A 26,078-nucleotide genomic window follows, 5' to 3' on the forward strand; every position below is an offset into this window, starting at 1 on the left:
ATATGATCAGCCTCCAGCTTGTCCTTTGGGGTGGAAGAGTGGCAAAGTGCAGCTTGCAGTATTTGGGGAGCTGCTAGGGAGGATGCAGCAAAGACTGCTAGTTGGGGCCATTCAAAAAATGCAAAAGGAAAGGCACGGCATGGATCTTAAAACCAGTCTAAGATGGAGCAAAACCAGGGAATGTGGCCAGAGATAAGAGGTTAGAGGTGTACTGAAAGGTTAGGATTGAGAATCGGGAAAGCACAGTGACAAAGACAGGAAGTATGATGGCAGGATGGAATGCTTCAGGACGGCCAGAGAAAAGTAAATAAAAATGTGCAAGCAAGCTCTTAAAGTGTAAACAAAGTAATATATCAAGTGTGGAGTAGTAACCAAATAGTGTCAATAAACAGACACAGGAAAATTTTGGTTGTCAAGCCTTTGTCTGTGGGTAAACTAATGGACGTATGTTTCAACTAAGACAATTTCAAGATTCCACACTAGCAATTTAAGTGGTGTGGAAATCAGGATTTCCTTTGTCCCATTCAGATCAATTATATGGCCTGGCCATGTCCAAATGGACTTTCATGATTTAAGCTTGTTAATAAGCATTTCAGAGTGAATTGAGCATTTTTGAAGTCCGGTCATGATTATTATGCAAGGAATGGTTAATGTTAACTTGTGCACATCCCAACTTCCCACAGATAGCAGTGAGTATTTACAACATCTAAATGTTTGACCAAGAGTGAGCATGCAGGTCGGGCTTGAATCTCAATCCCCACTTTTGATCCTTAAAGCCTCCCCAAAGCAACTATGCTGCCCTGTCAGCATCCGAGAGCAGGGTCTGTCCCTGATGGGAGATGGAGAGAGAGAAAACATCGAGAGAACTGGGACCAGCTCAAATGCCCCAGATTGAATTCAGCATAATCTGCAGGTGAGGCCCAACGCAGAGTGGTGATGAGGCCCAGTGCAGACTGGGGATGTCTGTCATGGACTGCTGGTGAGGTCCATCAAGAACTGATGGAGAAGGAGTGTGGATCAGAGGTGGGAGTCCAAGCGAGGTCTGCTTGAAAGACTGTAATGCTGAACTTTGTATTCCTTTATTTCCAATTTTTTTTTCCTAAGATACTGTATCTAGGCACCTTTATACAGAAGATTAGTTGAATAAGCTGCTCTGAAATTCTCAATTGGATTTCTTACTGATTATTTGACTTTTTTTTTTTGGCTTTGGATGCCTCCACAAGTGAAAATACTTTCTCTACATCTATTGTCCCAAACCTTGGTGAAGCACGTGGGCCGTTAATCAGTCTGAGAGATTTTTGTTGAGAGATAATTAGCACGCAGGATGACAGGTGGACCGCCTCTGCTGTTCATTAAATATTGGCATTTAAACTTTTATCTCTGTCTTAGAAGATGGACTTTGGTTTACTTCATCCAAACAATTCCACCTCTAACTGTTGTGATGGCTTGTGTTCTATCCCGGAGGAATAAAAGCCACACACATTAATTTGGGGTGATGGGCCCTTTAAGAATTGGGCTTTGTTAGAAATTGATTTCTGTAAAGCTCCTGGCTACAAGTGGATGACCAAGTTGCCTTTGAGATAAATAAGAGATGAGTAAAGAGTCAATAATAATTTAATTATAAGAATGAGTACATTATCAGTGTGGCACTGGTATCAAACAGGATACTGAAAACAATTTGGCTGCAGGATAGCGAACGCTGCTTTCAGCATCAATCATTTAAAACTTTGGGATGTTGGTTACACAACTTTGAACCTACTTATTAAACTGAAGGACTCATAAGGGTGAGTTGAATTTCTGGGATTGCCACACTAGGAAGAGAATGTGTGTGAATGTGAGTGTGACTGTGAGCATGAGTGAGTGTCAGTGTGAGTGTGTGTGTGTGTGTTGGAGTCAATGGTATTGTGGTAATATCATAGGAACAGTAATCCAAACTCCAAAGATAACGTTTAAAGGACATGGACTCAAATTCCATGGCCGTTGGTGGAATTTAAGTTCAATTAGTGAAAATAGTTTCAGTAATGGTGTCCAAGAAATTTTCATTAGGTGTTTTTTCAACCATCATCTAGCTTACACATGTCCTCTCAGGAAAGAAGTGTGCCATTCTACCCATATCTCCAAGCCCATAGTAATGTGGCTGATTCTTAATTTCCTCTTAAATGGTTCAAAGGAAAGAAATGTTGGACTTGCCAGAAATGCTGAGAAACATTTTGAATTAAAAAGCTAGCTATGACTGTGTTGAATTGAAAGTTTAAAATTGTGTAACAGTTGGATTAGGTTTAAAGGGAAAACCTTGTTAAGCTGAAGGCCTAAGATATCTCAATCCTTACAAAACTCTCCAAAGAAGTACACTGACCAAGTGGTTAGTTATCATTAAATTTTAATAAAGTTATGATGTGAGTTTTGTTGTGCAAGCCAAAATTAAGCTAAAGTGTTTGGTTTATAAAAATAAGCAACTGTGTACATTGTATTTTTAATGAACTTTGAGGTTTCATTATTTCAATAAATATTCAGATTTTCGAATACTTAAAGTATAAATAAACAGGCAACTGGTCCTGAACATGATGGAATGCCACTTCAGTAGGACACTGAACATTGAGGCTTGAAGCCATATTATGATGTCATGGGGAGACTTCAACCACAGAGCCAAGGAAAATGATGTAAAAAAAAGAGTTCTCTTGATCTTTCAAGCTTCTTGTGACACCATGCACTTATAAATCCCTCAGGATTCATAATAATACCAAATAGAATTTACATTTGATTGTCAGGATTCAGATATTCTTATTGAATGATCTCAACAGGATTTGCTAGGATGGTTGCAGGGAAGGATGTTTTCTTTTGTTCTGGATGTAGGTTTGCTCGCTGAGCTGGAAGGTTCATTTTCAGATGTTTTGTCACCATACAAGGTAACATCATCAGATGAAGGCTTCATCCAGAGGCTCACTGATGATGTTACCCAGTATGGTGATGAACCTTCCAGTTCAATGAGCAAACCTACATCCAGAACCTCAACCTGAGCTACAAACCATCTCAAAACTCATTCTCTTTTGTGCCAGAAATAAGAAATGGGGGACACAATCTAAAAGCAAAACATTGCCCTTTTAAGAAGAAGATAAAGAGATTTTGTTTTTCTCTCAAAAAGTCATTAGGATGTGGAATTCTTTTCCAGAGAAAGCAGTGGAGGCTGTGTAATACAACTTATGAAAGACAATTTATTCAAATCAAGTTAGATAGGTATTCAATCAGGAAGAGGGTCAAGGATTATTGTGAGGAGTAGGTGGACAATAGTGTTGCGACGATAATCACATCAGTCAGATTTTGTTGAATTGCAGAACAGACTCAAAGGAATAAGTGGCCGACTCTTGCTCGTCAGTCCCATGTTACAACTCTAGAGCAGCTCTTGTAGATGATCCTGAATACTTTTACATGCTGATTTAAACCGGTTCTCAAAACAAAAGGGAAGTCCAGTGTGGGATAAGATCAGCAGTGCATTAATCAACACTGCTTTCCTCTCTTGTTGCAGACCATCTTTGTCCCTGTGCCTTTCCCAACAACAGTAACAATACTGGAAATGTTCAGACATTTGAGTATGGTCGACATTATTTTTTAAACCATTTATAAGAAGATGGCAAACACCCAAAAATAATGGCTCATTGTTAATGCTAGTTTTCCTCTCCCATTACGTTTCAGTTTTCAACAGAAAAACAGCAGCAGCGGCAACTCACACAATGTGTATTAAATCCCTGATGATTGTGAGATTCGCATCATTATCCTCTCATTTGAATATTAATCAGGCGCATGACTATGCACCTTGAACAGTGTACAAGGGCATGGAAACATAGGCCTTTCAATTCAGGGAAAGTCACAGCTGCCACTCTTTTAAGAAGGAGCCTGAGGATTTTTCGAAGCACCTTCATTTAAGCATCTGATTGTGGTTAACAGGCCTTAAAATTGTACAGCATTTACAATGGATCGTCGTGTGGTGGAGATTACTCACTTCAAGCCCACAAGGTAATCTCATGTAGCTTCTAATAGCTCACACTATGGGACCCAATCAGAAAAGAAATTAAAGTAAATTGGAAAAAGAGGCCAGGAACATGTGAAGAATTAATGAAACTCTGTGGTATTCTTGAAGCAATTTTTAAAATATGTGTAATTCTTGAGGGGTTATTGCTATTCTATTCACTTGAATCTTTCTGTTTACTTTTAGCAAAAAAAAACCTACGAGAGCAAAGTGAACTTGAAGCAAAACAAACTCAAAGTTTTGGAACATTTTATAGTAAGAATTTCAAAGATGATGATATAATAAATAAAAATGTCAACTTTATCAATATTGAAGTGAGACTTTGAGTAGGATTATTCCCCATCTTTTATGCCTTTTGAATGAGACAATAAACTAAGACCCTGTCTATTCTCTCAGTTGAATATCAATAATTCCAATACACTGACAGACAACACCCAGTATACCGGCCAGTGTTCATCCTTAATCAATATCATTAAAAAAAAACTATATGATCATTATCATATGTTTGTGAATATGAGCTTAATCTCACAACTTGATTGCTCTCTTTATATTGTATTAAACTGTATAAGTTCTCCTGAAGTGTAGTCACAAGGTTGAATTGAAAACTTCTGCACTAATGTGGTTGAAGCATAGGAAGGGACATGTTCATTCTAGCAAGCAGACCTCTGCCCACCCAACCATCCATTTGTCTCCCTCTGCCACACAATAGGAGCAGTGTTGGGGATATGAGGCAGCAAAACTACCAACTCTACAAGTAGATGATTATTGCCAACTTAAAGGTCTTATGCCATTACAACCAGTATTTAACCTTCTCGTCTGGCTGGACACCTCTTCCATTGATTTTTCACTGTGAGCAGAGACAATGACACCCTGTACAACTTATTCCACAGTCAGAACAGTCCAAAAAGGAAATCACCAACTGAGCTCATGCAAGCTATCTGTAGAGAAATCCAGTCAGTCCATTTCTACATTTGATCCCTGCAATCCACCAAGTGTATTTCCTTCAGTAACCTAACAAACCTCCTTTTGAAATCACTGATCCATTTTCACCAACCACAAGCTCTGAGTCCTTACTACTCTGTGCGCAAAAGTCTCTCCCTCATATCTCCCCAATTTCCTCCACCAAATTATAAATCTGTTCTCCTAGTCCTTGCATCATAAGCTAATGCAAACATCTTCTGTTCTTTAATTCTTATTCAAGATTGACAGAATTACATCCAGCTCAGAAACCAGCTTCTCCAACCAAACCTTGCAGCTAATAATCCTCATTCCGAGAGCCATTGTGCAGGAAGAGGTGATGGTCTACTGGCATTGCTGGTAGACTATTAATTCAGAGACCCAGGTAATGTTCTGAAATTCCAGGTTCAAATCCCCCTGTGGTAGATGAATAGCATTTTCAAGAATAAGAACAGGAATTAACAGTTTAATGATTAACATGAAACCCTTCTTGATTGTTTATAAAAACACATGTGGTTCACAAAATCACCTTTCGGAAAAGCAAACTTTCATTCTTACTCCTGGCTGCTAAAATACAGATAGATTGCTAACTTGGCCAAACAGCAAGGGATGCTGGGTACATTGGCAAAGTAAAATTCTGAACTCACAAAACCCACACACCAGATACAGTACAAACACAGCAGCCAGGTGCTAATAACATTAGCTTAATGTAAAAGGCAAAAATTATTCTGGATAGACGTATCCTCAACAACTTATCCACTAAACAAATGAGGGCCCACACAGAAAGTCACCAGGTCTTGCTACACAAGGAAAATAACAGTAACATGCCATCTGAATGATTGACTCTTGTTTCAAACTATTAAGGGTATCTACCTAATTGGCCAGAACCATAGAAAGTTCCAGAAAACCATCTAAGAGGTAATACAAACAGGGTTCACCTGCAAATTGCTCTCTTGGAACCATTCTCAGAATTGCTGGAATTGTCCAAGGCCTTCCGAGGAGACCAGCATGGTAAGAGGCAGAGATCAGCTGACAATCCAGAGAGAGAGAGAGAAAAGAAGAAAGCAGCTTTGCAGACCCAGAGACAGAACCACAGAGAGAAATTTACTGTGTGAATTTGCAAGAGACTCAGGAATATTGTAACCTCAAGGGGGCCACATAAGATTAGAGATTGTATGTTTAGTTTTAAAGATTATTGTAATTTTGTTCCTAATAAGGTGGAATTGTTTGCTTTGGTCCTGGCTTGTGTTCATATTGATTTGACCGCTTTGGTATTGTAGGACACCGAGGCAAATTCACTCACAACATTCTGGTTAGGGTTGTTTAAACTGTTTTAAGGAGAGACAAGACAACAATATGACTCCAGGTTCAATATAGCTGACTCTTAACTGCCCTTCAAAATGGCCTACTATGCCATTCCTTTGTGCCAATTGCAAGACAGTCTCAAAAAAGGAAAAGAACTGGATAGACTATCTGGCACCGGAAAGGACAATGACAAATGCAGCTCAGTCAACCCAACGGCTGGCAGCTTGTTCTAAAATTGGGAGAGCTGTCTGACCAACTAGTCAAGCAACAAACAAGTCAAGTCATACTCACAGAATAAGATCTCACCAACATTGTGCTAAACAGGAACATCACCATCCCTGGATATTTCCTGTCCCATGAGAAGAACAGACTGTGTAGAAGTAGCAGCACAGTGGTATATAGTTGAGAGGGAATTGCTCTGAGAGACCTCAACATTGTCTTCAGACTTCATTAAGTTTCATCACATCAGGTCAAACATGGACAAGGAAAGCTCCTGGTCATGACCATGTACACCATGCCCTGGCTGATTAATCAGGACTCTTTACTTTGAACACTGCTTGGACAGAACAGGGTGGTAAGGACACAGAATGTACTCTGGGGAGTGGAGTTCCACTTCCACGATTAAGATTGATATGGCTGCTGCACATGACTGCCAGAGCTGATCAAGTCTGAAAGTGTAGAACTGCAAGACTGAGTCTGCTCTCAGTGGTGAAGGAACCAAACAGATGGGATTGAAGAATTGATTTCACCCTCACCAATCTTCCTGCCATAAATATATCTAAGCAACCAATGGATCAGATCTAAGGTCTGCAGTCCTGCCACATACTGTCATGAATGGTAGTGAACAATTATGCAACTCACTGGACAAGGTCGCTCCACAAATATCCCCATTCTCAATGAGGAATGGAAGATGGCTCATCTAATACCCCTGTTTAAGAAGGTAGGAAATTAAAGGTTGGTTGGCCTGATCTGTGTCATTGATATAATTTTAGAGTCTATTATTAGGCATGACATTGTGGAGTACTTGATTGTACATAGTAAAATAGTGTTGAGTCAGCATGGGTTTGTCAAGGGGAAGTTATGCCTTATTAATCTGTCAGAAATCTTTGAGGAGATAATGAGTAAGTTTGACAAAGAAAAGCCAGTGGACATGATCTATTTGTATTTCCAGAAGGCTTTTGACAAGGTGCTGACAAGAGTTAAATAAGATGAGACTCCATGGTGTTAGGGGTAAGGTACTTGCATGGATAGATGATTGGCTGACTGGCAGAATACACAGAGTAACAATGAAGGGGTCTTTTTCAAGATGACAGCTCGTAACGAGTGAAGTTTCACAAGGGTGGGAGTTAAGAACCACAACCATTCATGGTACATCAATGATCTGTAAGAAAGAACCGAGGGTATTGCTGCTAAGTTTGCAGATGACACAAAGAGACGTGGAAGGACAGGTACTGTTGAGGATGTGAAGAAGCTGGAAAAGGAATTGGACAAGATTGGAGAGAAGGCAAACAAATGGCAGATGAAATCCAAGGAGGGCAAGTGTGAGGCAATGCAGTTGGGTAGGAAGAATAAAAGGCTAAAACTATTTTCTAAACAGGCAAGTTTTTTGAAATATGAAGTATAAAGCTATTTGGGATTCCTAGTTCAGGATGATCTTAAGGTTAACATGCAGATTAAATTGGCAGTTAGGAAGGCAAATGTCATGTTAGCATTCATTTCAAGATATCCAGAATACAGGAGTGGAAATGCACTGATGAGACGATACAAGGCTCTAGTCAGACTACATTTGGAATATTCTAAACAGATTTGGGCCCTGTATCTAAGGAAGCATGTACTGGCCTTCCAGGGGGTCCAGAAGACAAGAATGAGCCTCCATATGAGGGCTTGTCACATGAGGAGATGTTGAGGACTCTGGTCTCTATGAAGATTAGAAGGATAAGGAGGGGATCTGATTGAAACTTAGAGAATACTGAGAGGCCTGGAGAGAGTGGATGCGGAGCAGATGTTTCCACTGGTAAGAGAGACTAGAACCTGAGGGCAAAACCTCAGGAGAAGGGGCAACCTTTTAGAACTAAGATGATGAGAAATTTCTTCAGCCAGAGAGTGGTGAATCTGCAGAGGTCATTGGCACAGAATGCTGTGGAGGCCAAGCCATGGAATGTAATAAAGACAGAGAGAGATGGATTCTTGATTAGTAAATGAATCAAGGATTACAGGGATAAGACAGGAGATTGAGTTTGAGAAACATATCAGACAAGATCGAAAGGTGGAATGGACTTGATCAGTTAAATGGTCTAATTTTGCTCCAATATCTAATTACAATTTGAATCAATCTGCAACCTGATGAAGGGCTTTTGCCCGAAACGTTGATTTCGCTGCTCGTTGGATGCTGCCTGAACTGCTGTGCTCTTCCAGCACCACTAATCCAGTAACAATTTCAAGATGCCTTCTTCAGAATGTGTTCTCAGAAAGTACAATAAACTGCAAGATGTCTTCGATTGCTTTGGAAACAGCAAATGCTTCCAGTGATTGTATATTATTGAAGATGCAACCAAAACTAAACTGTGAAGAACTGGGTAACAGTTTACAGAATCACTGACAAAGTATCCTCTGAGCAATAAGATTTCATTTGCACAATTGAGCATATTTACGTGCAGCTCCTTGAACCAATGGTCGATATGTTATGGATCCAACTGATTTTGTTTTGACAAATAGCATTAGACTTAGGATGAGCTCTCTGAGCTTGAACTGATAACCAAATCAATATATGTATATGTATTGCATCCTATATCCTGAAACAATGTTCATAGCATGGCAATGCTTTATAAGATATAGCCTTACCCCATTTGAGATTGTGGTTAAACATATACATATGAGTTCTTTGACACACTCTGGCATTCATTATCTTGCTGTCCTCCAAATACTTTCAGAATTTGGAATTTTACTGCATCCAGCCTTTGACAGTTTTTTAGGTCCCTAAGTCTCCAAATGTTCAATTTCAACAAATCCAATTTATTTTGTAGTTTGCATTAAGATGAAATGTGCAGGGTTTTTTTTTGTTTTGGTAATTCCAAGCAGCAGTTCTTTCTTCAAGAGCTCTTTGGAAAAGGAAGCTTGATTAAGAATAGGCTGAAGCTGAATCTTCACTTAAACCATTTGGCTTGGGAGCACATATAAGTAGCCAACTTCATGGGACATGGCACTTAAAAATGACTTATGATAGACTGCCACATTTGAGCATCTCGATGAGTGAAGCCGAGGCAAGAGAATGATGATTGTTTTTAGCGAAATAATGCAGGTGATTGGTGAACAGGACTGGTGAGTATTTCAAGTCAAAGTAAGGTATTCAGTTTCTGTTCAGGTTTTCAATCTTTCTTTGTCAAAAAGTAACTTCTTACATATTTTATTGATACTGATGCATGAAAACTTGCAATCAAGTGTGGAGAGTGAGGATTCACCAAGAATCAAATGTTATGATATTGAAGGCATATACTGTACCTTTAAGAGAGAGTGAAAGCTGTGTTGCATTGAGAGCTTGCAGGCACCTGTCAAGTGACTGACTAGCAGTCTCATAGTGTACTGGAAAATAGAAAATCTGCTACATTTGGCTGTGAAACAAATACCAGAGTTTTGGTTGCCGTTTTTGCAACAATTCAAACTTAACTAATCAGTTTAACTTTTGCCCAAGGATGGTAAAACCCAATCAATTTTGAATTTGTTGTTTTGCCAACATCGAACCAATGAGACAATCTGATGTTTAGAGTATAAAGAAGCAGACATTTTGAGCATGAGACAGAGAGAGACCAACTGCCATTGACACAGTAACTGCCAGCAAAATACTCTCTATTAAAGGTACCCTTTTCATATGAAACGCTTTTGTAGCAAAAGGCTGAAGATGATGCAGAAAGATCTCCAGACAGAGGACAATAGCCACTGTGTCATTTTGAAATTAAGTTCATGTAATTTTAATATGTGTTTATTGGAACAACATATTGTTATTGAGTTGAAGGCAGATAATAAGTAGTTAAGGGAAAGGGGACTTAGAATTGGAAACAGTTGTTTAATGTTCACTTTTGGAGTTAAATAATAAAGCGATTTTTTTTTAATAGTGGAATTTGGGAGTTCTCTGTCATTCATACGTTAACAGATTATGAGCTGAAGTGAACATTTTTGGATGTTTGGGTTAATTAGCAGAAGAGTTTACCGTCGTGTCATAACAGAAGAGCACGGATACTCGAATAATTACTTAACAACAAATAAAAGCTGATTAAAAATGCCAGGCTGAATGAGTTGTTGCAGCTCCAATGTGAGAGTCCTGTTGCAACTTCAGCTCAAGGAAGTTCAGAAATTAGTTGGGGAGGAGCACAGACATTGTGACAAAATATCTCAGGGGATAGTTATCTGGACTATTAACTATGTGGAAAAGAGTAGGGTTTGCAGTACTGATGAGCAAACTGACCATGGTACAGGGAGCCAATCAAGTTATGGGGACAATACAGGAATGTAGGGGTAGTCATAGACCACAGTAAAAATAGGGAAAAGGAAAGATGCTGTTCTTTGTGTGAGGTGCGAAAGCTGTCATGCCTACTGGTGCCAGGGTTCAGGAGATCTCCTTGGTGGAGAGGAACTGGGAGCAGGAAGAGAGGGATCCAATTATTGTCAACCTTGATAATGCTAATCACATGAAGAGGACTGGAATGGAGGTTCTGCTGAATGATTTTGAACTGTTAGGAGTTCAAGTGAAAAGCAGAAACTCAAAGGTAAAAGCTCAGAATTACGATCAGAACCATGGGCAGACAGGCGCAAAGTAAATAAAGCAGATAAGCAGGAGGCTGGAAGAACACAGCACACCAGGCAAAATCAGGAAGTGGAGAAGTGATTCAGGTTTCAGATGTAACCCTTCTTCAAGAATGGACGTGGGGATAGGGAGAACTGCAGGAAAAGGGTGGGTGGGGGAGAGTTTTGGTTGGTGCGAGGGGCAGAGTGGTGCGGTAGTGATAGTTGAACACAGGTAATGGGTACGACCAAGTTGGTCGATGGGAGGAATGAATCTGGTTGGTGGCTAGAAGGAAGGGTCAGTCGGTGGAATGGAAGGGAGGAGGAGGGGCTGGAAAGGGAGTCGGGGATTGGAAAGTGAGGTTGTTTGAAATTGGAGAACTCAATATTGAGTTCTCTGGGCTGTAGACTGCCCAGGTGGAAGGTGAGGTGTTGTTCCTCAAATTTGCAGTCTGATTCACTGTAGTAATGGAGGAGATGAAGGATGGACATGTCGGAAAGGGAATGGGAAGGGGAACTGAAGTGGATGGTGTCTGGGAGGTCAGGTCAGCCCTTGCGGGCCCAATTGAGATACTCGGCAGAATGTTAGGTTACGTTTGGTCTCACTGATATCGAAAGACCAAATCTTTTTGTCTCTGCTGGATTCTAGCATCTGCAGTTTTTTTGTCTTTAGCTTGGTAATTAAAATCAAGGAGTTAAATGCATGGGTCAAAGATGCGTGTAGGAGAAATGAGTTTCAGTTCATGATACACTGACACTATTGCTGGGCAGGGTACATTAGATTCCCTACAGTGTGGAAACAGGCCCTTCGGCCCAACAAGTCCACACTGACCCTCCGAAGATAACCCACCCAGACCCATTTCCCTCTGACTAACGCACCTAACACTATGGGCAATTTAACATGGCCAATTCACCTGACCTGCACATCTTTGGACTGTGGGAGGAAACCGGAGCGCCGGAGGAAACCAGGCACGGGGAGAATGTGCAAACACCACACAGACAGTTGCCCAAAGATGGAATCAAACATGGGCACCTGGTGCTGTGAGGCAGCAGTGCTAACCACTGAGCCACTGTACCACCCCTATAGAAAGGAACAGTTCCAGTGGAGCTTTATTTGAACAGTCTAGGACCATTTCCCAGGTGAATTGAGTAACCAGGGTTGTTGGGAGGGCTTTAAAATAATTAGAGGTTTGGTTCTGGACGTGGGGATACATAGGCTCACAAAGCGAAAAGTATGATAGAATTGCAGTGCAGTTACTTAGGTAATAAAACCCGTGTGGGACAGGAAGGGGACAGAGGGTGAAATCATCAAAAACAAAAGTAAATGGGGTCAAAGGGGTAAAGTAGCTTTGGCAGATGTAGCCATGAGTAAAAATTCATAAGCTGTGTCAGGACAGGTTCTGGAACAATGTTATGGATGAAACCAAACCATCTGGATCTGGTAATATTTATTCAATTCATTTTCAGTAACTCATTTCAGAATAAAATGAGAATTTCAGAATAAAAAAATTCCCGAGGGGACAGTTACAATAAAATGGCACAATTTAGTATTCAGTTTGAGTATGAAACTTAAATAAGGATAATTATGTAGGATTGAGCACAGAGTTAACAGGAGTAGTGTAGGAAAATAGAGTTTAGCAGAAAAAGATGACAATTGTAGATGTTCATGAAAACAGTTCATGACTTGCAGCAAATATGTATCCCAGTGAGGAAGGAAGATTCTTGCAAGAAGATCAACCAACCAAGATGACAAAATGAGTGAACTGTCTGATCAAATTGAAAGAAAAGTGTAAAATCTAACGAAGAGTAGTGGCTAGTCAGAGGATTGGTAAAATTTTAAAAGCTAACAAAATCCAAAAATCAAGATGATAAACTTTGTGAGTAAACCTGCAAGTGATATCAAGATGGAGAGCAAGAGCCTGTTAAAGGAAACTTAGAGGGTGAAGTGAATGTACACCACTCTGAGAATGAAGCTGAGGAAATGGTATTACAAGATAATGAAATGGAAGAGGAATTGAATAAATATTTTGCATTAGTGTTCATGGTACATGTCACAAATAGTATTACACATTATTGATTAATCACAGGTTCGAAAAAGGAGTGATTTAAATAAATACCTTTCACTTGGGGAAAATATTGAGGAAACTAATGTGGTCAGAGGGACAAGAGAGTTTCTGTCCTACAATATTCAAGCAAGTAACTATTCAGAGAGTGGACGCACTAGTATTCATTGTCCAAGAATCGAAGATTCATTAGGTTGATTCTGGGTATGAGAGAATTATTCAATCAAGATTGGTTGATTAGGTTGTGCTTGTACTTATGAGAGCTCAGAATACTGAAAGACAACCTTATTGAAACCTAGAGGACTTGATTGCATGGATGTGTGGAAAGGTTGTTTCCTATTGGAGGAGAGTCTAAGACAGGGGGCATAATCTAAGAGTAAGGGGTCACTCACTAAGATAAAAATGAGAAGGAATTTTGTCTTTCTGAGGCTGAAGAATTCATGGATCTCTGCCCCAACTCAAGACTGAATTGCTTAGAATATTCAAGGCTGAGATAGGCAGTATTTTAAACAATAAGAGAATTAAGGGTTATGGGAAACAGAAGGGAAAGTAGAGTTGAGGATTGTCAGATCTGCCTTGATCTCACCGAATGGTGGAACAGACTCGATAGGCTGAATGGCTACTTCTGCTCAAACATCTTATTGTCATTCAAGGAGCATCCAAAGTTACTCACTCATCAAACTCACATACTGAGATCAAAGTCTAAAATCTATTTACAATGCCCTTTGGATGATTCAAGAGAAAATTTGTCTGAAAATGATGCAGTGAAGGAATTCTATTGTTTGCATTGAAAATTGATGAGTTCTTTTGTCACATGCTTTTCATGATGCCCTCACACTTGTCAAATTGAGGGAAGGGCTGTGTTGTAACAGTCTTTGTCACAACCTTTACTTTTTATTGATATTTTGAAGCTTGCTGCAGTCTTTGTACATTGTCATTTGCTGAGGATTTTAAGCTATTATAAAATATAGAGAAATATCTCCTTAGTTCAGGTGAAGCCCAAAGGAAATATTTCATTAGTTTAATTAATTTATTTTATTCATTCTTAGGATGTGGGCATCACTGGTTCAGCCAGCATGTGTAACCCATCTTTAACTACCCAGAGAGTCAACCACATCGATTAGGGTCTCAGGTCCCATGTAGGCGAGACCAGCTAAGGACAGTAGTTTCCTTCCCTTTCAAACATTAGTGAATCAGACTTTTTTTCTGACAATCAACTTGGCTTCCTATTCTCAATTCCACATTTTAATTAAATTCAAATTCCACCATAAGCTAAAAATCCAAGTCGCCAAAATCTCCCTTTAATTCATTTACCTAATTAGTGGCAGGGGTCATTTGGTAATGGTTTGTAAAAAGAAAAGTTGTTTCCTATTTTGTGGTGCTGTTGAGTCCTCAGACAATCTCAATGCTTGTTGCAGAAGATTGCTTTTGGCTGTGTAATTTGCTCTTGGTCTTTTGACTGAACATCAGCCATTGTGCAGGTCACAGGAGCTCCTCGTACATGTGGCATTTTAACTCTTGTTTGTCAGATTAGGTGAGATAAGATTTGTCAGCAGACTTTGCAAAAGCGTAACTCACAGCAAGTCTCATTCCTATTTCACCCTTTACTTTCAAATTCTCATTCTCTTGTTCAAGTCTCTTCAAGGTATCAAATGACCCAGCTCTGTAATCTCCTCCAGCTATAACGCACTGTGATACTTAAGCTCAGCTAATTCAACTCTCTTGTGCACCTCCAATCTTAATTGGTCCATCATTTGTATTTAAGCCCTCAGTTGCCTCAGCCCCAAGTCCTGGAATACTTTTCCTACACCACTCTGTTTCTCTATCTCGTTTTAATCCTTGAAGCCACTGCTTCAAAGATACCTCTCTGACCAAGTTTTGGTCAACTGACCCAATATCTCTTTTGACTCAGTGTCATACATGCTCCTGCCCCACTGAAAAACTGGCTGACCCATTGTCTCAGCATGCTCCTGCCCCACTGAAAAACTCATCTCTACCTACCTCGACACTGTCCTATCCCCCCTAGTCCAGAAACTCCCCACATACGTTCGAGACACCACCCATGCCCTCCACCTCCTCCAAAACTTCCGTTTCCCCGGCCCCCAAAGCCTCATCTTCACCATGGATATCCAATCCCTTTACACCTCCATCCGCCATGACCAGGGCCTCCAAGCCCTCCATTTTTGCCTCTCCAGACGTCCCCAACAGTACCCATCCACTGACACTCTCATTCTTTTGGCCGAACTGGTCCTCACCCTTAACAATTTCTCCTTTGAATCCTCCCACTTCCTCCAGACCAAAGGCGTAGCCATGGGCACACGTATGGGCCCCAGCTATGCCTGTCTCTTTGTTGGCTATGTAGAACAGTTGATCTTCCGTAATTACACCGGCACCACTCCCCACCTCTTCCTCCGCTACATTGATGACTGCATTGGCGCCACCTCGTGCTCCCGCGAGGAGGTTGAGCAATTCATCAACTTCACTAACACATTCCACCCTGACCTTAAATTTACCTGGACCATCTGTGACACCTCGCTCCCCTTCCTGGACCTCTCCATCTCCATTAGTGACGACCAACTTGACACTGACATTTTTTACAAACCCACCGACTCCCACAGCTACCTGGATTACACCTCTTCCCACCCTACCTCTTTCAAAAATGCCATCCCGTATTCCCAATTTCTCCGCCTCCACCGTATCTGCTCCCAGGAGGACCAGTTCCACCATAGAACACACCAGATGGCCTCCTTCTTTAGAGACCGCAATTTCCCTTCCCACGTGGTTAAAGATGCCCTCCAACGCATCTCGTCCACATCCCGCACCTCCGCCCTCAGACCCCACCCCTCCAACCGTAACAAGGACAGAACGCCCCTGGTGCTCATCTTCCACCCTACAAACCTTCGCATAAACCAAATCATCCACCAACATTTCCGCCACCTCCAAAAAGACCCCACCACCAGGGATAAATTTCCCTCCCCACCCCTTCCTGCCTTCCGCAAAGACCGTTCCCTCCGTGACTACCTGGTCAGGTCCACACCCCCCTACGACCCACCCTCCCATCCTGGCACTTTCCCCTGCCACCGCAGGAACTGTAAAACCTGTGCCCACACCTCCTCCCTCACCTCTATCCAAGGCCCTAAAGGAGCCTTCCACATCCATCAAAGTTTCACCTGCACATCCACCAATATCATTTATTGTATCCATTGCTCCCGATGTGGTCTCCTCTACATTGGGGAGACTGGGTGCCTCCCAGCAGAGCGCTTTAGGGAACAACTCCGAGACACCCGCACCAATCAACCAAACCGCCCCGTGGCCCAACATTTCAATTCCCCCTCCCACTCTGCCAAGGACATGGAGGTCCTGGGCCTCCTTCACTGCCGCTCCCTCACCACCAGACGCCTGGAGGAAGAACGCCTCATCTTCCGCCTCGGAACACTTCAACCCCAGGGCATCAATGTGGACTTCAACAGCTTCCTCATTTCCCCTTCCCCCACCTCATCCTAGTTTCAAACTTCCAGCTCAGCACTGTCTCCTTGACTTGTCCGGACTTGTCCGACCCACCTATCTCCTTTTCGACCTATCCACTCCACCCTCTCCTCCTTGACCTATCACCTTCATCTCCTCCCCCACTCACCCATTGTACTCTATGCTACTCTCTCCCCACCCCCACCCTCCTCTCGCTTATCTCTCCAAGCTTCAGGCTCACTGCCTTTATTCCTGATGAAGGGCTTTTGCCCGAAACGTCAATTTCGCTGCTCCTTGGATGCTGCCTGAACCTCTGTGCTCTTCCAGCACCACTAATCCAGAATCTGGTTTCCAGCATCTGCAGTTATTGTTTTTACCTCGTCATATTTTGTTTAACAAAAGTCCAGCCAAATTGTTTCAATAACTGAATGAGTACTGTGCCACTCCAAATGTCGAAAACACATTCACCCAATGTCAGTCCCCTGCGTGCCACCATTAATTTTCTGCAGAGAAGTGTCTGGAAACACAGGCAAATATTCTTTTTGTAAAGATATGTTCCTTCCAATTTAAAACAAAATTCACACACAAAACAAAAAAGTAGGGGGAAGCACAGCTGAAGAAAGTCTATGTTGATAAAAGGAAGATGAGTGAGACAAAACCTTTGACACATTGTTTCCAACTTGACAGTTTCAATAACCATAGACAGTCTACCCAGGCCATTTTCGACTGAAGCCAGAGCATTAAATCAGAGTTGTATACAAATTCCTTTCAACACATTCAGTGGATATTTAAGACAATTTCTACATATTCAGTGCACAACATTATTTTAAACTGTTTCTGAGCTGAAGCATATGCTACTGATTACTGCTTTAATCTTCTCCATAAAACATTGTATACTTTGATGTATGTATGTTTGAGCAGAAAGATAAGATTTCATGATGATACTTTTAATATCATCAGCAAACATTGCCACACTTTCATAAACATATTCTACTGAATTATGAAACTCACCATAAGAAACCAATTGTCCTCTTGCAGTGTTCTTGCCTCTTGAATTTTCAGCAGTGCATTCATATGTACCCGAGTCCTTCTGCTGAAAGCTTGTGATTTCAAGAACACCGTACGTTTTGTTCACTTTGACCTTGTCAGAGAAGGCGCTGCCAATTCTTCTCCAGCTAATAGTAGGAACTGGACTGAAATAGGACAGTTTAAAACAACAAATGAGCAGCAGGTAGAAGACAACAATTTTTGTTACAAAAGGAGAATTCCATCCAATTGGTTAAAAAGTATCAATCAAATATTTGCACTTTGATGGTCAATGAGATCATTGTATTTTCTCACTTCCAAATACACTGGAGGAAGTTGGGAATCTTTAGTCCCACTTCTGACATTGCCATTCCCATTATATAGAAGTAGGATTATGGGATGCCTGTAATTTATATATGAGAAATTTCCAGAGCAACCTTGCCATTTAAATGACAGGTTGCCTCCACTGAAACGGTTCGGTGAGAGCAGGTCTGTTCACAGAAAGTTAGTGGTCAGGGATCCTAAAGGGCATTATGGGGAAGTGTCAGGTATCCTTTGGAACGGGTGTCATGCACTCTTTGGGACAGTTAAATGTGGAGAAGATTGTGTTGGAAACATGTATAAACCTTAGCAATTTTACAACTTGTCACGATCTGTCATGAACAGTCAAGAGCGTCTACAAATGGCAAAGTAAGTTTTGATGAACGAGAACCTTTTTCTCACTAGAGTGCATTCTGTAATATAGAACTGTAAGAGATGCAATTTGTTTGTTTTTGTTCTGTGGTTGCGCATATACAATGAATTGGCTTGGTGGGTGAAGGTTTAAATGGAAGTGGGTAGCAATAGGCATGAATAGGGGTATAAAGGACAATTGGAGATGGATACAGGATGTAATGCTTCATGGATTGGCATAGATGAGACATGACATATGTGCAGGGATGTGGTGATGAAGGAGGGCAAGAGGGTTGAGGGCTGGAAGAATGGTTCACATTACACCCGTTTTGGAGAGCTAAAGCAGCTTTTGGATCTGGTCCTTAGTTTGGTGGAGGTAAGGTATTCTTTCAGATTGTGAAAAGGCAAGTTTGTGTATAAACACTGCATAAGTCATCCAACAAAAAAAAAGTGTAGTTGAAATTAATAAAAAGTACTTCAGTAAAAATATAGCAGTTGTGTTGCATGACTAACTGACTGCTCCGAATGTTTGTTGAATGAAGATGACTGTGGACATAAGGAATGAAGCACAAATTTTATTTCTTCACTTTTTATTTGCTGTCAATGAGACCCTTATTGTCCCCCATTTCTTGACATAACATGTCAGCATGGTCCCTGAGGTTTCCTCATGGTGCTTTAGGTGAGTTGGCCTGGAAACTGAAAGAAAAAAAGGTGGCATCTAAGGAAAATCAGTTGATACATGCCTATAAAGGACCAGTGTGATAATTGGGAGCAAAGAACATATGAATGAATATAGAAGCATAGGATGTCATGGTTAATGTCATCAACAAACATTGCTACTTTTTCATGAACATATTCCAGTGAATTATGAAACTTACCATGAAGGAGTATGGGGAGTATGCAGAGTGGGAGGTTGCTGAGCAGAATGGGTGTTTTATGTTTTAATCTTTTTCAACTTTCAACACAATGCTGGAATCTTAAGGCAGGCTTTCTATCCAGCACCCCTCGGGAACTCGCTGCCTCTTAGGCTTCTATGAGCCAGTCGACATTGCTGGCATTCACATGCATCCTTAATATAGTGTATCAATAAATTTCAGTCCTCATATTGTCAGATGTTTTGTGAAAATATTTTGTTATCTGTCATAGCAAACTATCAATAATAAATATTACCGTTACATCCAAAATGTTCTCATGAAAATCTGAAAACCTACTTTCCCAGTGCAAAGCATTCCAGCTTCACTGTTGAACCTTTAGCTGCAAAGACTGTTTCTGGGAAACGAACTTCAATCTTTGGTTCATATTCACCCATCACTCCTGTTAAAACAAAACAGAAGCATCTTCATTCTTCACTGACTCCGGAACGCTCATTAAGTGTTAGATTTTTACTTGCATGGAAAGCAGCTTTTATGCATAATTAATTATAAGCACCAATACCAATACTATGTTACACTCATTGCTTAATGATGCCTCGTCAATTGTTCAAGGTATCGCAAATAATTATCAAGAAGTCTAAAACTGAAATGTGAAGCAGATTGTATCATTCAATTAAATATCAATGTAAGCATATAATTGCAGCCCATCTTTGAGCATAGGCAATTTAACAAGAGCTTCATTCAGCCTGCAATTTTATTGTCAGCTTGTCTGGTCATTTCTCTCCATTTGTATCATAATTTCCATGTCACAAATCCACAGAAGATTGTAAGATATTTAAAATGCCAAATTGTGTTAGCAGTTTCACCTTTCATTTTCAGAATGTGTGTATAAGGACATTAGTATTATCTTGAAAAAAAAGTACTAGAGACACCAATTACTTTCTGAAATGGCAGTAGCAGAAAATGAGTTTGGGAGAATGAAGTGTTCAATCAGTTGTAAAGGTTCTTAAGAGCCGCTGAAAATCAGAACAAATTAAATTATCAAAACTACAGGATTCCTTATACTCTTTCCTCAAAAATTGCCTTTGAGCCACATTTGATGTGGTAACAACCTCATTTTTATTTTCTTTGTATGAATTTTTCTATTATAATTTTGGTCTCTCAACCTTTTTATTCCACAGTTTCTGGAACACAAACTATTGCATGGAATTGTGTATTATTGTGAATATTATCAGTCATACTGCAGGATATATAAGAAAAAAAAGCAGTAATGTTATTTATCGTTTAAGGTTTTTGGCATGGATAAAGCTGGTTTGTTGCAAATTCCTTCATTAATCAAATGGAACATAATCTAGACAAACTGGTGTCTGAGTGAAAATAAATTCAGCTCCTTAATCCCAATACAACCAGATACTTAAGAAATGTTGCATCTCTTTTTATATGACCAGGATAAACCAAATTGTTTTACACAAAAATATGGTGAATCTGTCCCTGCCTATTGGTCCATCTACATCTTGCGACTTGCTCTCGAAGCAGAATGCAAAATCAGGTGTGATTTGTGAACTCATAACAGCAAAATATTGTAGATGCTGGACTTCTGAAATACAAGTACAAAATGCCATAAAACCTGAGCAGCTCAGCCAGCGCCTGGAGAGAAAAACAGAGTTAATGGTTTGGATTGCTGACCTGTCATCAGAACTAAAGTCTCATGTTCAACCAACATGAGGGGTCATCAGCCTAAAGTATTCACAGTTTCTCTCTCTCCAAAACACTGGCAGACCTGTTGACAATTTGCAAATTCTTTTGTTTTGCAGCACTCTTCCGAAAACTGGATTGAGTTTTCACTACATGGGAAATCATCATCTTCAAACCTTAATTAATCAGTGGAAAGAAAAAGTGGAAGAATTGAATATTATGCAAAATAAAGGCAAGTTTCAGGCCCTTCTCCCTATGTAGTTGAAGTAAAATTTATCCTGCTTGTTTTCTGCAGACATTCTTATTCACTTTGTGCTTTAGTGTTGGGAATTCAGTATTTCACAGAAGAAATGTAGCTGTATAGTACTGGATGAAAACTTGTCAACCTGCTCAGCTTCATGACTGGCCAAGTTCTGTTTGTGTTTCCATCCAAAGCAGTTTATATTATTTAATAAACTGCACAGTTTTGAAGAAGTGTCATATTTAACTCAAAACATTAATACTGTTTCTCTCTCCACTGATGCTGTCAGACCTACTGATTACCTCAGCCCTTTCCATTTTTATTTTCCATTCTTGGAAATCCTGGTTTGAAAATCCTGGAATACTCTTCCACATACTATTATTGGGGCACCAACAACAAATGGCAGCGCCAATTCAAGAGGATAGCCCATCTCAACCTTCTTTGAGCAACTGGATATTGGGCACGAATTCAGTCTTGCCAGTTTTGCAAAACATGTGTTTACAAACATGCAGATTTAAATGCCAATGACTTTTCATTGAAATTTTGACAAGCAGAAAACTAACCATAATGAAAAGCCATTATGCAAAATGTGTAAAAAAAAAGCCATTATACCATAATTCCATAAGTCAAATTTGGATACAAATTTCATATATTTGTATATTTCTTAACATTATTACTGCTCTTCTAATCTTTTTCGCATGAGAAACACTTTGGCACAACATTTACTGATACCACACTCTAAACGTCCATAATTAAATTTTCAGACAAATTTAGCTACAATATTCAGTTTTGTCAAGGATTTTTAAAGGTTCTTAGTACTCAACTTCATTTGAGGTTGTGCTATTTTTCATTTATAATGAAAGGTATAGCTTTCTCCAGTACTCTCTTAAAAAAAAGAAAAAGATACACTTATACAAGAACTATAATGAATGAAAGTATTTTTTAAATCCATCAGTGTCAAGTTTTTCAAGGGTTGTTTGTTCACGGGTGAAATATTTAACAACGTGGATTAAAACTGAGCACCAATTGTCTGGTTAAAGCCCAAACACTCATGAATTGAAGAAATTAAAAGCTATGCACTACACACAGACTACATTAATGCATCACCAGTAATAATCCTTTCATGCCTGAGTAGTTTCTTTCACTGAATGAATTTTTGCTGGATGGCTCACAGCAGTCATAATTTTTCAGTAATCATGAATAAATTATATTATGGACACATTTTGATCATCTTGTTCTTTTATACTGGTCTCTGCTCATTCTGAACAAGAAATTAATATTTAAATTATATGATAATGATTAAACAATTTATGTTTGCATCCCCAATGGTCGTGTTAACTGCAGCACACAGGAACTAGTTACATGCAGGTCACCTGAGGTACACTGCCATCCATTATTCATTTTCCTTTTTTATAATGAGGGATATGGGATGGCGATTGGTAGGAAACAACAGGAAATGTAGGAAAGGGGACAAAGAATTTTCATTGCAAAATCTGTTCCAATAGAGGGGTAAAATTATATGCCCACTGTTTCTGTTAATAATTTGTTATCACTGTTAAAAGTCACCGTCACAAATATACATTTAGCTGCAAATGTGTACAAAGCAGTCCATTGTATTTAAAGCTGCTTGAGCAACCTATGTGCAGACATACAAATGGTCTTCATTATGGACCTCTGTCAAATTTCTTACACTCAGGGTTGCCCAAACAGGTGGTTATAGCCATCATTGATATGAAGAGAGAAGATGCTTACCATCACTACGTAGTACCAGAGGGGTAAGTGGACTCAGAACTCTCTTATTAGTTACTGTATTCTCTATCTCACAGATGTAGGAACCAACATCTGATACCTCCACTTTTGAGATGTATAAGTTTCCAGTTCTTTGAGAAACAAAGCGACGATTATCTTGTTCGACGAAGGTTGGAAACTGATTAAATATCCAAGTGTATTTTAGTTCTGAAAAAAGAACAGGTGATAAATAGTTCACAGCATTAACATCCTCACTTCATGTGTCAGGTTGAATCTTTCAAAAAATAAACCATAATGCATCGTTAAAGAGTAAAAGGCAGCATTATTTTTAAGATACTTAATCAAAAAGCAAATAGTGTTCTCTAAACTGCATCTGTACTTTTGTTTTTTAGTGAAACAAAGAAAGACTTGAATTTATGCAACAGGCAAATGCTCTTAAGTGCTTTGCAAACAAGAAAGAATGGGTGAATTGCAATAATTGTTTGAAACATAGCAGCCAATTTACACACAGCAAACTCCCAGAAATCATACTGTCAGATTGACCAGATAATCTGTTGTGGTGATGTTGAAGGATATAGTAATGACCAAGATGCAGAAGTTAACTTTTTTTATTCTTCTTCAAAATAGTGATATGGAATTTTTTACTTCTATCTGAGTGTGGAGTTGGGGTATTAATTTAGTGTCTCATTCAAGAAATAGCATCTCCAACTGTGCAGCTTTCCACTAATTCCATGACATGCTAAAGAACTACCAACTGAGAATTAAATGCATAAATTATCATGTCAATATTTTTAGTATTTTTGAGAAGATGAAGCATTGGAAATAAGCTGAAAGCTCCTTGAGCTTACTCTAACCTTTATTCAGATCATTAACAGTCTACCACTCTTGACTTTGCACATTCTCAATAACTGAATAGATCTCCAGAATAGAGAATTCCAAAGATTTATAACTCTCCAAATGAAGAAACATCAGCATAACTCAGTTCCAAATGTCTGTCTCCTATGATGAAACCAGGTCCTCTTGTTCTAGAGTCTACATCCATAAAAGTAGCCTCTTCACAAGAACCCTCCTGAACCTTCTCTGCATCTTAAGCACTTGAATAAAACAAGACCTCATTCTCCTAAAATGCAAAAGATAGAGGATATTATGCACATGCCTGCCTCAGATGATAGCCCTCTCTCCAAGGATTCTTTCCAGTAAGGTTTAGCATACCTGATTTAAGAGGAACATTCCAAGTATGGGTCTCATCAAAGCCTACTTCAATTAGCCTTGTATTCTGAAGCCTTTGCAATAAAGATAAGCATTCTATTACCCTCCCAAATTGTTTGTTCTACCTGCATGCATCTGTGTTTTGTGCATAAGGTGATCTAAATTCCTCTGAACCACAACATTTAAGAGTTTCTATCATTCGAAAAATGTTCTCTTATGCCATTCCTCCAAGCAAAACAAATAAATATTTTCCCATTCTGTACACCATCTATCAAGCTCTTGTCCACTGAATTGATCTGTCTATATTGTATTTTTGTGTCCTCCTCACAACTTACTTTCCTAAAGAGCTTATGTCATCAGCAAAATTTAATACATCACTCAATAAAATAATCCAGAAAGGATAACTAACAATTGGGGACTAATCAAAGAAGAGTCACAGTAGCCACAGACAACTAAAATAAGGTTCATTCTCCGGTTTACCACAGATAAAATTAAAACTGAGAAGGAAAACTTCTTGAAGATAGGTGAAACTCTAAGCCACAATAAGGAGAAACATTGGTAATGGAGAAAAACTGAACATTGGCCATTTCTGCCATGAAAGTCATGGCCGGTATATGACAAGTCCTGGTTACTCTTCTAGTCATCAAACTTATCCAGCATTCCCCAACACTTCAGGGCAAGCTCCATATGCCAGGAAATTTCATCCACAGAGTTTTCCATGAGGCATGAACCAGCATAACCAGATCATCACGGCAAATCTCTTAGAACAGATTTCTTCATTTCAATGCTGCTCTTTGAAGTTTTGCAGCACCATTCATTACAAGATTTCTGCTCAATTGCTTTGCAGACAGGAATAGACACCCATCTCATTCATTCTCTTGGTGCTTACACATATTTTTGCTGACTTCGATGTTCAAAGCATCTTTGCCATGCCTTGCCATTTGCACTTTGCTGCCTCAGAATGAACTGAGAGGTTTGCAGTACTTCTGTCTTGCTTGGTTTTTAGTGCACGCACAAAGCCAAGCAGTTTTTTTATGGTTATCAGGAATGATTAGTCAATAGGACTGAATGTTGTATGAACCATGCTAAATCAATCTCATACCTACATAGCATTGCCAGAAGCTAATGCAGGAACACATACTAAATATGCTTCAATCAAATGCTCATGTACAAAGCCGAAGGGGAATAGTCTTTAGTCAAGTCCAGGAAGAAAAATCCTCAATGAGGGTGTCCTGCAATTGTTCATCCAAGTCAGCACAAGATCTCAGAGCACAGAAAGTGGGTCATTTGGAGTGAATTGGGTAAGGTAAAGTCATCATAGTCTTACCTGACCAGGGCACTGCTCTCTCATTAGAGAGAGATAACCAGTGGTGACAACCTGAGGGACTGAGAAGGAGAGTCCTTCATGGTAGCCATGCAGCTGGTGCAGGAATCAAACCCATGCTGTTACAGGTACATAATGGTAAGCAAGTTGGACTAGTCAATTGGTGAGATTGGATGTAGAGGGGATAACTCGATGTACAATGGTGGGAGATGATAGTGTATTGGAGAACACGGGATACTACAAGAGGCTGAGTGTCAGTGATGGTTATGATCACCCTATCTTCAATGGGGGTGTGCCATCATAATATTTGCATGTGTAATCTGCAGGCTCCGAGCTCAGGGGAGATCAAGAATTAGATGAAAGCATTGGATGAGAATACATGGAAGCTCAGAATTGATGGGATCAACAGGGACCATAACAGGGAAAAAAGCAGCCTAGATTACTGTCTGAGCCGATGGCTCGTTCTGCAAAACTTGAGCTTTCTAACCCCATTTTAATTACAAATATGCACTGAAATGGAAAATGGCTGCCACCACACCCAAAACGTGGGGAGCCTGTATTTGTTTTCCCCGAGGGACTTGTGAGTGATGTCAAGCCCTTCAAGAGGAATTTCATTAATCAGGCACTAACACAGTACGTTAAAGGCATCAATCATCATAACACCCTGCATGTGAAACGTATGCAGTCACCAGCTGTGCAG

At 39.9% G+C, this 26,078-nt stretch overlaps 1 protein-coding gene across 15 annotated transcripts in view; it reads right to left on the reverse strand.

The window, feature by feature from the left end:
• LOC140483855 (contactin-4-like) overlaps nucleotides 1-26,078 on the reverse strand; it is a 2,466,301-nt gene that overhangs the window by 615,253 nt on the left and 1,824,970 nt on the right. For all 15 annotated transcript variants that reach the window (XM_072582595.1, XM_072582599.1, XM_072582606.1 and 12 more), the window contains 3 exons: nucleotides 22,849-23,052; nucleotides 19,500-19,602; nucleotides 17,602-17,783 (listed from right to left, as the gene is read on the reverse strand). In XM_072582595.1, coding sequence (XP_072438696.1) covers nucleotides 17,602-17,783; nucleotides 19,500-19,602; nucleotides 22,849-23,052 — 489 coding nt within the window. The remainder of the gene's footprint in view (nucleotides 1-17,601; nucleotides 17,784-19,499; nucleotides 19,603-22,848; nucleotides 23,053-26,078) is intronic.

The sequence above is a fragment of the Chiloscyllium punctatum genome, chromosome 12 (assembly GCF_047496795.1).
Source record: "Chiloscyllium punctatum isolate Juve2018m chromosome 12, sChiPun1.3, whole genome shotgun sequence".
NCBI lineage: Eukaryota > Metazoa > Chordata > Chondrichthyes > Orectolobiformes > Hemiscylliidae > Chiloscyllium > Chiloscyllium punctatum.